At 43.0% G+C, this 12,286-nt stretch overlaps 1 protein-coding gene across 1 annotated transcript; it reads left to right on the top strand.

The window, feature by feature from the left end:
* Nucleotides 1-1,319: 1,319 nt before the first annotated feature.
* FZD1 (frizzled class receptor 1) lies at nucleotides 1,320-11,024 on the top strand. Its single transcript, XM_077808130.1, has 2 exons — nucleotides 1,320-3,635; nucleotides 10,621-11,024. Exon 1 carries the CDS (start codon nucleotides 1,708-1,710, stop codon nucleotides 3,580-3,582), a length of 1,875 nt encoding a protein of 624 aa, XP_077664256.1. The 5' UTR covers nucleotides 1,320-1,707; the 3' UTR covers nucleotides 3,583-3,635; nucleotides 10,621-11,024.
* Nucleotides 11,025-12,286: the final 1,262 nt, after the last annotated feature.

The following is a 12,286-nucleotide window of genomic DNA, read 5'->3' as shown; positions in this document are numbered from 1 at the left end:
GTTCCTCATTTTTGTGCCAAAAAAACTGTTACACTAAACAAATTATGGCAATACAAGTCTTACAAAGATGTTCAGTTACTATTCACAGTTTTAAATTTACTTTACTCTCCATTCTCTGCAATTGCCTTTTGGAAGCCTGACAATTATATTGTCATCCCCCCAATCCCTTTCTCCCCCACCCCTATGATTGTGCCCTGAGGCAAATATTGATTCCCACTCCCCAAAATCCCTGCTGCGTTTTGAATGGAGCTGGAAGTAAGAGAGCTGTCTTTCTTTAAAGGGACACTGTCAAGACTGATGGACCCAAAATGTAACATATATTAACCAATTCAATGTTTTGTGCTGTATTGATTATGGGGAATCTATCAATTCTTTCTAAAAAATGTCTGTAACATTCCTAAAATCCTAACTTTTCAGGAGAGAGCTACTCTTAGCTCTGCTGGCACAAACTGTCTTTCCATCCTGCTTTTTTGGTGTTGGTTTTTTGTCTGTTTTTCCATTCCTTTGAAGATGCAGGGTATCACAACATGCACAAATCTTCACAAGGAGAGAACAGGCAAGCAGAGAAGAGGGACAACACAAATGCCTATTATAACAAAACTTGGTAGGTCCAGCCTTCCCCTTTGACAGATCTGTTAAAACAGCAAATGGATAGTTTTAAAGCATATTTCAAAGTTTCTGTGTTGCAGGCTGATGTTTTTCTCATCACTTTCTGAAGACAGTGGTCAAATTAATCTCTGACATCTATGAACTCATACCAGAGAGGAAGTTGAGGCTTCATATTTTTGAGGGTTCCACACAAAATGGCTGTTTTAGGGTTTGGGGGTTTGTTTGGTGTGTGTTGCTAGGAAGAGATTATTTGGTTTACAAATGACATTTAGAGTTTTACTTATGTACTTCACTGGCATAGTGTGTCAATTTAAAGTTTTCAAAGTGTTAAGACAATGCGAGCTTAGCACTATTATATTTACCAGAATCCAAAGAATCTCTTGCATCAGGTTACAATCTTTAAGTTTTTATTGTAAAACTATGGAACAAATGTGTTTCCTAAATTGCAAACACTAAACTTTAACTTAGAAACATCTGTTCTGATCCTAGCCTTGACTCACCCTCTTTCATTAGTGTGAACTGCAGAGTTTTTAACCATAAAAATGAAAAGCAATTGTCTGCCCTATTCTATTCATTATGCTCTCACAGCATATGGGGCTATTCTCCTCCCAAGCCTTCCTCTTTTTTTCCTTTAAAGCAAAACCCATCAAGCCTGGCCTCCTTCACAGTGATCCCCCCCCCCCAAACAGCGAGCCCCCGCCTCTGCTCCCTTTGTGCCTTGGACAAGCTGAAAAGCGGCGCTTGGGCGACCCAACCTCCTTCTGCGCCTGGCAGCTGAGTGAGATGTTGAGAGACGGTCCCTTCCGTAGGCAACTCAGGCGTCGGTTTCAAGGCTCCTCCCTTCTGGCGAACGGCAGACTGCGGGGCGCCTGGAAACCGGTCCGAGGGAGAGAGGCGAGGGGGAGCGCACTTGAGGGATTGACACAAATGGTCAGGCGGCGGCGGCGGCGGAGGCTGGAGCTGGCGCGGGGAGCCGCGCGCCGCCTCTCGCCACTCGGCTCTGCGGGGCAGTGAGGAGCGCTGGCGGGGCCGGGAGCGGGGCAGTTTCGGGGTGTCCCCCTCCCGCCGCCCTGCCCCCCTTCATGAGTCTCAAGTTTGATGCGGGCGCAGCAGAGGCAGCAGGCGGCGGCGGGAGCCCGGCTGGGGCGGCAGCGGCGCCGAGGCAGGGGCCGGCGAAGTATGGCTGAGCAGCGGGCACCCCCGGGGGCGTCCGGGCACGGCCGGGAAGTTCGCGGCGGGGAGACGGCGGCGGGCGGCAGGAAGCGGAGCGGCAGCGGCAGCCGCCCCGGCTGGTGTCTCGGGCTCCTGCTGCTGCTGTGGGCGGAGGCTCCGGTGCTGCCCGCCCGGGGCCAGCCCCAGCAGTACAACGGCGAGCGGGGCATCTCCATCCCGGACCACGGCTACTGCCAGCCCATCTCCATCCCGCTGTGCACCGACATCGCCTACAACCAGACCATCATGCCCAACCTGCTGGGCCACACCAACCAGGAGGACGCCGGGCTGGAGGTGCACCAGTTCTACCCGCTCGTCAAGGTGCAGTGCTCGGCCGAGCTCAAGTTCTTCCTGTGCTCCATGTACGCGCCCGTGTGCACGGTGCTGGAGCAGGCGCTGCCGCCCTGCCGCTCCCTGTGCGAGCGGGCGCGCCTGGGCTGCGAGGCGCTCATGAACAAGTTCGGCTTCCAGTGGCCCGACACGCTGCGCTGCGAGAAGTTCCCGGTGCACGGCGCCGGCGAGCTGTGCGTGGGGCAGAACACCTCCGAGCGCGGCACCCCCACGCCCTCGCTGCTGCCCGAGCTCTGGACCAGCCACCCCCAGCAGCGCGGCGCGGGGCCGGCGGGCGGCGAGCGGGGCGGCCGCTTCGCCTGCCCGCGGGCGCTCAAGGTGCCCGCCTACCTCAACTACCGCTTCCTCGGGGAGAAGGACTGCGGCGCCCCCTGCGAGCCCGGCCGCCTCTACGGGCTCATGTACTTCGGGCCCGAGGAGCTGCGCTTCTCCCGCACCTGGATCGGCATCTGGTCGGTGCTGTGCTGCGCCTCCACCCTCTTCACCGTGCTCACCTACCTGGTGGACATGAAGCGCTTCAGCTACCCGGAGCGGCCCATCATCTTCCTGTCCGGCTGCTACACCGCCGTGGCCGTGGCCTACATCGCCGGCTTCCTGCTGGAGGAGCGGGTGGTCTGCAACGAGCGCTTCGCCGAGGACGGCGCCCGCACGGTGGCGCAGGGCACCAAGCGGGAGGGCTGCACCATCCTCTTCATGATGCTCTACTTCTTCGGCATGGCCAGCTCCATCTGGTGGGTCATCCTCTCCCTCACGTGGTTCCTGGCTGCCGGCATGAAGTGGGGCCACGAGGCCATCGAGGCCAACTCGCAGTACTTCCACCTGGCTGCCTGGGCCGTGCCCGCCATCAAGACCATCACCATCCTGGCCCTGGGGCAGGTGGACGGCGACGTGCTCAGCGGCGTCTGCTTCGTGGGCATCAACAACGTGGATGCCCTGCGGGGCTTCGTGCTGGCCCCTTTGTTCGTCTACCTGTTCATCGGCACCTCCTTCCTGCTGGCCGGCTTCGTCTCCCTCTTCAGGATCAGGACCATCATGAAGCACGATGGCACCAAGACAGAGAAGCTGGAGAAGCTGATGGTGAGGATAGGGGTCTTCAGTGTCCTCTACACGGTGCCTGCCACCATAGTCATCGCCTGCTATTTTTATGAGCAAGCCTTTAGGGAACAGTGGGAAAGCAGCTGGGTCGCCCAGAGCTGTAAGAGCTATGCCATCCCCTGCCCCAATAACCACAACAGCTACCACCATCCACCCATGAGCCCTGACTTTACTGTCTTCATGATCAAATATCTCATGACCTTAATTGTGGGTATCACCTCGGGCTTCTGGATCTGGTCGGGGAAAACACTCAATTCCTGGAGGAAGTTCTATACCAGGCTCACCAACAGCAAGCAAGGGGAAACCACAGTGTGAAACCCAGCTCAGCTAGGCCGAAGGACACCCACCATCCCAACCAGAGAGGGCAGGTGAGGGACCAAACTCCATTGTGTGCCCACAGTCGCAATCAGGGAAGGGGGGAGAGGCTGCTGCACATCCACTCTTGGCAAACTTTTCAGACTGCTAGCCGTTTCTCCAGCCTGCAGGGAAGTGAGAATAACGAGGCAGGTGGGGAAACTCCTAAGATGGGACAGGCTTTGCCTCCTGTTGGGACTGAACATTATGTGTGGTTGGGGGAGAGGGTTGTAAATAGCCTGTGTAAGATTTGTAAGTATATTTGTATTTGTAAATTACAAAGATCTCTCACCTTTTTTATTTTTAGGACATTTTAACTCATTTGCAGATGTTCCCCACGGTTTTTAATTGGCTTTGGATTTTATTTTTCATTTTAGTACAGGATGGAAAAATAAAAGCAACTAAAACAAACCCACTCCTTTCATCCCAGCACAGGTTTTGTAATGGTTTTGCTTGGAGTTCAGTTGCACGAACAGCATGGCCTGGATTGAGGTTGCTGTAACTCCCTAAGGTTCCTCCTGACACAGGCTGGGTCCTGATCCCAGCCAGCCTACAAGATGGGTGGGAATGGGGAGGGGCACAGACACCTGACTTGATCCCTGCCCCATATACCTGATGCATAATGGAGGAGTCTTGCTGCCTGCATCCTGAGGGGATGGGGGGAGCAAGCGGCTTTACCTCACTTCTGTGAGCTCCGCCATAGATGGTGGAAGGGAAGATGGTCTGACCCTTGCTGCCCAATACCAGACATGTCTAGTCCTTGCCATATATACCCAAGGAGATCTTATCCCAGCTACCCAACCATTGAGGGAACAATCTCCTGAGCCCTGCGCAGAGGTGTCTGATCAGAGCAGAGCAGCAGACTAAACCTGTCAACACTTAGCACTGGGTGGGGGGACGGACTGCCTTCTGTTTTTTTAAATTTAACTGTACCATGTGTTTGTTTTGTCAGTGGTCAGGAGTGGAGGTCTAATATCAGCCGCACCTATAGTATGTTTGATGGCTTAAGAGAGATAAGAGAGCATAGATAGCAACCTTTCCTTTTAACCTGTTTAATAAACTTATTTCTTTTTCTAATGGAAACCCAAGAGGTGATTGATCTGGCTAACCTTTCATCAGAAATGGGGTTATTGGCTGTTGCTGTCCCAAAAGTTTCACAGTGTGTGGAGGGAAGGAAGACTGAGGATAGTTATAAATGTTAATTTGTGTGTGCTCAGTTTCTTGGCTATCTGCTTCGTTGATGGGTCAGGTTGTGTGTGATATAACATTGTTTCTTCTGTCAATGAAACTGTTGAGGGAGAACGACCTGGAAGGTTGTGTTGAGGTACTTGATATTTACTTAGATTAATAGACTGCTCAATATAAACAGGGTCAGAAAATATGAGCTCAGTAAAAAGAGATTAGTTGGAATGACATGCAGTATTCAGCTTTTTTATTAAATCTATAAATTGACTTTTCAATCTGGAAATATTGAAAACATTAAAATGCTCCTGTATTAAAATGCTCCATTATGTACAAATTGTGAGGGAGGGATGATTTATTCCACTATTAAAAAAACAACAACAACAACAACCAAGAAACAAAATAATCTGATGGGATATGAAACTTTAAGGAAACTCTGATGTCCTTTCTAGTACCATAATTACGTTGCATACTGTGAAGCATGTGTGCAATATGTCTGCTATCTTTAAAAAATGTATGCTCCTGTTTTTTTTAAGAGGTTTAAACAAGACACATCAAATGTAACTCTTCACAGATGCATTTTAATATTTAGTCCTCTGTATGAAAAAAACAGAATGCTTCTCTCTCCTGATTGTATTTTTTAAAAGTTTTTATATAACAAGCGTCTGTATTTAGGTTCATAAATGTTATCTCTGACTACCATATCCTGAAATGCAATGGTATTTGAATTTGGTATTCATTTATTTCTTTCATTATCACAAGATCATCTATATTTATAGAGGAATAGAAATTTATATATATTAAATACCATATTTTTAATTTCTCTTAAATAAATTGAGGTTTTGTACAAAATGATCTTGTCCTTTTACATATGCCTCACAGTAACTCAATATATGCTGTATTCATTATTTTCATATATTACAAGGTTTGGGTGTTGTTTTGTTTGTTTTTTAACTGCGTTCACAGTACAAGCTAGAATTCAGTGTAGGAATGCATTATGCAGCTTCTTTTTTATGTCTAGGACAGTCCAGATTAATCCTTCAAAAGAACTAATGTATACTGTTCAAGATCCTGGATAGGATATGGTTGATGGTGTGAAATCCAAGAAGAGATCTGCTATATGGCAAGAGAAGAAAGAAGCTTGCAGATTTCTTTATTTTTGGCAAAGGAGAGATTAAGTTGGAAAAACCCTTCTATATTTGCTATTAAAAAAATTAGCCAGTTTCTCACTGCCAGAATCACATTTAAGCTGTGTTTATAAAATATAAACAATTGTCTTCCTCAGAATATTTTCATACGCAGCCCTTTTTGTTTTCTTGGAATCTTGACTGTTTAGTTAAACCAGAGCTGTAAAATATGTACATGAAAATATTTCCATTCCGGTTTTTGAAGAACTACATACATTCTAAGCTTTTTTCCAAAACATTTTTGTTATCTTCCAAAGTGCCTTTTTAGAGGTTTGGTTTTGGTAGGCATACTTGAATAATTGAGATTTTTGTTTCTGACGCTTTCCACTGTTATAAGGTAGCACTATGTTTCATTATACAGAATTGTAGGGGATATAAATTGTTTATAAAAAAGATCAGGCAAAAATTAACATGCAATACGAAGGAAGCAAGACTTAGAAATTAGAGGCAAAAATCTGCCCTCATAGACATGAGAGCAGAATTTAACCATAGGGTTTTTTATTGTAGCATAAATGTACTGTCCATTTTCTTAAATATTGTCTTTTTTAAAAAAATTCTCTGTTCTAGCAGTTACAGTAGTACTGCTCAGCGTTCAGCTCCAATGGTCTAAAGCACAAACCATTCAGCTTCATTTGAAGTGCAGGTCCTTTATGGTCAGGTGAATAATTACAACAATAGAGATATTTTGACCAGTTACCTTGAAACCGAATATTTGTTTATTCATTTATGCATTGCAGAAAGTGCGTTAGGGTTATAACAATTTTTGTGTTTAATAATGGAAATGTCATTTCTATACAAAGTAACATTTTGCTAGTCTACACAGTTCGGGTCTGCACACTTTATAATTTGTGCTTCCAAGATTTAAATATAGGGAATTTCACATTGCTCAGTCTTCTTTATTTTTACAGAATAGACTACAGTATATCATAAAATTAAATTGTTGCAGCAAGCTCCATCTTATTTGTGCATCATTCTTGTTTTTGTTGTTTGGTCATTTGCATGCTAATTTGCAAAATTCAATAACTTCCATAAGTCATTAGTGGGTGTTATCATAATGCACAACTTTCTTCTTGCATTTTTCTTTGGCATACTTTTATTTGTCTACATATTTCAAATGCACCTATCGTGGTTTTTAGGACTTTTTGTAAAAGTCAAGTCTAAGTAGATTAAACAAATATGAAGGTGCCTTCTTTTGGGCATATTAAAATAATTTATGCTTCACCATAGTAAAATACTCCAAACATATCCAGTGTTCCATAGCTCAAGGGTATTTAGATAGACATAGGATTTCTGACAACGCTATGTATAATTGGTATGCCATATTTATGAGTAGACTGTATTGTAGTATATAAAGAAACAATGTTGCAAAATTCTACTTTGTGTCTCATAAAGAAGATAATATAACAAAAGCTTTGATATGGCAAAGTTTGACTGAGAGACTAAAGAATATTGGTAAAAGGCATTCTTTAATCAAATGCTATGCTCTTTCATTTAGAATGCCACTGATCTAAAATGAGCAGGCATATATAAATAAACATGTTTCTCTAGCTATTCTCTATAGAGGGCAATATCGTGATAGCATGGAGAACTGGGGATGCTGAACTAGAGTTCATCCTTCTGTAACAGTCGCACTATTTGTAAAGTAGCATGCTTGCACTGTAGTTTCCGTAACAAATCCTATTTTTTCAGGGCTTTTAACTTGTTCACATAAATTATCCACAAAACTGCCAATTTACAAGAATATTTTAAAAGGCTATTTTTTAAAAACTGAAATGCTGCATTCTAATAGACCTACATTCTAACTTAACATGGGGGGTGTGCATTTCTGTATATCTCTAGCTCAATAGCTGTTATCATGTACAAGTGCAGTTAAAGATTCTTTCCATGTAAATGGTGAAGAGAATCCTCACAAACTTAGTTTATAGTGTGACCTTTTCACTTGGAAACTGAGGTAAGGCTGTTATTTCATCCTCCATTCACCCTCTAGTGCCCAGACAATATAATTGCAATATTCTTGGTGGCTATCACCTAGCGTGCTAAGATCTCTGCAGTACCTAAACAGGCCCATGTAACAACATAATTCAGCCTCGACTATGAATATCCTGTTTTTAAAGATCCAGTTAGATTTGTACTATTTATTACTTGTACCATAATGAGATCCAGCAACTTCAGATCAAGGAAGGACCTTTTGTGGTGAGCACTCTTCAAACATAGAAAAGCATGGGCTCTGCTACAAGGAGATCACAGTCTTAAAGCCTCTATCCTGCAAGCACTTATGTACATTAGATCCTGTGACTTCTGTCTTCTGCTGTGTTGGTACTGGCATGCAACACCCCTAATCTTAAATCTATCAGACATACAGGTCACCAGCTGAGTTTGCAAGATATGCAATAATCCACACAAAAGAGGGAAGGACAGAGTTCTTTCTGCCTCAAACATTGAATCATCTGATGCCCTCAATATGTTTACAGTGCCGAAGAGTGATGAGAGTAACACATTTTCTCTGTGTATATATATCTTCCTACTGTATTTTCCACTGCATGCATCCGATGAAGTGGGTTTTAGCCCACAAAAGCTTATGCCCAAATATATTTGTTAGTCTCAAAGGTGCCACAAGTACCCCACATTTTCTAAAGTTCAGCAGTTTTAGCATGTTAATGTTTTTAAAATGAGTAAAGAGATAAAGGAAACAAAGCTTGGTGACTTAATAAGCGGAGGCATGGTTAATCAAAGATCTTATTAAAATGGCGCTAACAATTTATGAAGTCAGGGGGAGTTTAGGGTGGTTAGCACTTCAAGAGACTGGGGCCTTGATGTTTATATTGTGCACAAAATGCTTTGGGGTTAGCCCAATAACTATCAAATCAAGCTGGATAAATTGACAAGAGTGTCCTGGAAGTAAACAAAGAAAAAAAATCAACACTTAATTTCATGCAACTATAAACTGAAATTTACACTGTACATTTACTTAAAGCTGTGTCAGTTGGTGAGGTAATGTTAAATCTTCTTTAAAAGCTATCAAGTTATAAGTTAGGTGGCAAAATACTTGTATGGTTATTAGTAAGCAAGATTTGTATGTTACAAGTAAAGATCTCAATAAACTAGTAAAAAAACAGGCTTTAATATAATAAGGTAATAATTCACAAAGAAAAAGAAAAAGCAACATTTTGATCATTTCATTATAGCCAATATTTTTAATTCTACAATAGAAAAACATTACCGTTTTGTAATCCATGAACATCTCCCTGTTTCAGACCTCCCCATATGTTTAAATTAATTTTCCAGTGCAACCACAGCAAGGCTTCTCCCACAGACCAGGGCTTGCCCCTGTTTTCATTCAAATCAGCTGTACGAGTAAATAAACTGTAGTCTTGTACTCTGGTCAGACAGCCCTTTTGAGGACCCACATGCACACACCAACATCACATACAGGGAAGCAATGCCATTTTATGACGATTCAGTCATCAGTGAGGCTTGCACTCAAAAAACCCATAATATGTGCAGATGGTTTTTTTCCCAAAATACTTTAAGGGTTTGGTTGCAATAAGAGGAAGTGAACAACATAATAGTGTAACTGCTATTGTGATTTCCCTTTGTGTATGTTTGTCATAATCATTACAATATAATTTAAAAATTGTCTTTGCATATGAAGAGAATTAATATAGAAAAACTCCCATTGCCAACTAGCAAGAAAGATATTTCATGGTGGAAGACCTAAAATAACTTCTATGGCAATTTAATCAATCTGATGGCCCTAACAGTGGAACTAAAATTAACTGTCTACAGGAAATAGTTATATTGATGATGATGAACTGCAATGGTAAATAAGACTGTATCTCCTTCTTATTTTAATAGTATCACAAATCATGTGAGCTTTGCTCATGCTACCATGATGTTGTCAGTATCTCTTGGTGTGACCGAGAACAGTCTGTGGGTTTTTTCTAGCTTTAGTACAGTTTTATTAAAATAAGCCATACTTATACAATGCAAATTTTAGAAAAGGATATAATTTTATTGAAGGGTTTGCTGATGACAAAGTCAGAAGATGAACTCAAGTAGCCGAAATCCCTAAGCCTGGTAGATCTTTATATTTTGTTATTACATATTTCTTGCTTTTAAAATAGCACATACAGTTGGGCTGTTGTACTTCATAACTGTTTACATGCTAAATTGCATGCCTTGTATGTTAGTCACAATACCATCTTAGTGAGACTAATATAGTAGTGAGGCTAATATAACTGAGCAGTAACAACACCCCACTGACTTTTTATGTTGGTTTGTTCATATGAATGAGCATTGTTGTTTTGTTACAAGTTATTACTTATTTACCTCCACTAATGTGCATGGTGCTGTAGAAACCTAAAAGACAGTTTAATATCCTAGAGTTTACAGTCTAGTTTAGACAGACAAGACCAGATCTATCCTCCCTGACACCTTCCACATAATTGATTTATTGAGTGCTGCTGCATTCTGGGGAATGGAGGACTGACACCTTCCCCAGAGGTGATATTTACATTCCTCTGAGAGCTCCATGAGTGTCCTACAGGTAGAAGCTATACTGGGGATATACTGAATTAGCACATTTCCCTGGCTGCTTTAGTGACACACTGTTTTTTCTCCTCTCACCTAGGTTGGAGGGCTGTTTTGGCTGCTTGCAAGCCCTGCATTCCATAGAGGACATTTGCAGGACATTTGTACCACCACAACATCCTTAGCAGATTTTCTGCTGCCTGGAGCCTAAATTCTGCTATTAGATATACCTAGGCAATCCCCATTTTGACTACATTGGAGGTCGCACTAGTGTAGCTAATGGTAGAATATGGCCCTAGTAATCCATCAGGAGGTGGAGTAATTTGGCAGTGTTCATGAAAAGCCATAGAGGGAAAGTGAGTTGTGGAGAAGGGAAACTGTTTGCCACCTCCAGTCGAACCAGGATGAAAGATAAGTGACTTTTGCTCTAAAAATTAAATTGTTTGACAGCTCCTGTCACTCATGTCATCTGATTTTAAAAAATACCTTCCAGAAAGAGCTGATCTTGCATTAATACTAATCAGTGTAGTATGAACAAATAGGGACTAGCCACTTGCTCAGACATAAATAGTACTAGGTATTACTGATAAAGCAGCTCTCTGTAGCTGATTTGAGATTAAGAAGAAAAGTCAATGTATCCCTATAAAATTGTGTCCTTGGGAAACATGGGAGTATTTGGTCTATAAAGCGACAAAGGCCCAGATCCTCTAAGATATTTAGCAGCCTAACTCCCATTAAAATCAATGGACCTGTCGCACTGCCATTGAAATCAATGGGAATTAGGCTCCTAACTATCTTTGGGGATCTGGGCCAAAGTGACTATGGGTTGGCTTTTCAAAAGTGCCTAAGTGATTTGTGAGCAAAATCCCATTGAAAGTCACTGCGCCTTGTGTTCCTAAATTGATGGGGTGGTTTGAAAATCCTACCCTGCTTTCCTTTCAAGGTAAACTGAACTGCATTTCTACTAACTACAGTGAATTGTCAAAGATCCTATGTACTTTGGTAGATGTAAATTTTCAAACAAATACAATATAAAAACATATTTGAAAATAATTCCTCTTTGACTTACCTGCAAAGATCTGTGTTCAGGGATCTGTATTTCTCCCACAGGAACAGATCAGGTCTATAAGCCCTCTTGAGAAATACAGCTCCTGTTACTGGTGTTGATGACACTACAGGCTGTTGCACAAGCAACAGCTAGCCACAAACTCAGATTTTTCTGTGGTAGGCCCTTAGTTTACTTGTAAATACATTTATCTGTATTTTAGAGCTGTACATCTATTTGGGCCCAATTCTGAGAGGTGTTGTGGGCCCTGAAGGCCAATTGGAGATGAGGCCCGTACTCAATTAAGATCTCAAGCAATGTTTTGGGTTAAAAACATTAATTGAATTCTGAAAAGTCAAAGCAAAGTTTGTTTCAGGCTATTGAAATCCGTGGATAGGAAGGGTGCTTAACCCCTCAAGGGAAAGGTGAAGTCCTCACAATCTTGCAGGCTCAGGCCTCTACATTTGTGGAGTTGCAAATAAGTTCCTGTTTAAAACTCCTTGGTCTTTACCCTTCCTTCTTCAGTACATAGGCCTAGCTGATCTGCTCCACTTGCTTTGGTAAAAGGAGCACATGTCACCAGAATTGGGAAGAGGGGCTCAGCGGTGTGCTTGTCCACTCTGCAGAAGCCCCTCAAAGGAACTGTGGTGTTGGGGTTCACATGTCTAGCAAAAGGTGGAGCCAGAGGAGCAGCTCCTGTTTGAGATATTTTTGTTTCTGA

Source organism: Eretmochelys imbricata, chromosome 2 (genome assembly GCF_965152235.1).
Source record: "Eretmochelys imbricata isolate rEreImb1 chromosome 2, rEreImb1.hap1, whole genome shotgun sequence".
In the NCBI taxonomy this organism is placed as follows: domain Eukaryota; kingdom Metazoa; phylum Chordata; order Testudines; family Cheloniidae; genus Eretmochelys; species Eretmochelys imbricata.
The sequence above is the reverse complement of the archived record's forward strand: the minus strand, read 5'-3'. Positions and strand labels throughout refer to the sequence as shown.

What these genes read in the sequence shown, in the direction of transcription:
- FZD1 (XM_077808130.1), top strand. Translation starts at nt 1,708, where the DNA reads ATGCGGGCGCAGCAGAGGCAGCAGGCGGCGGCGGGAGCCCGGCTGGGG.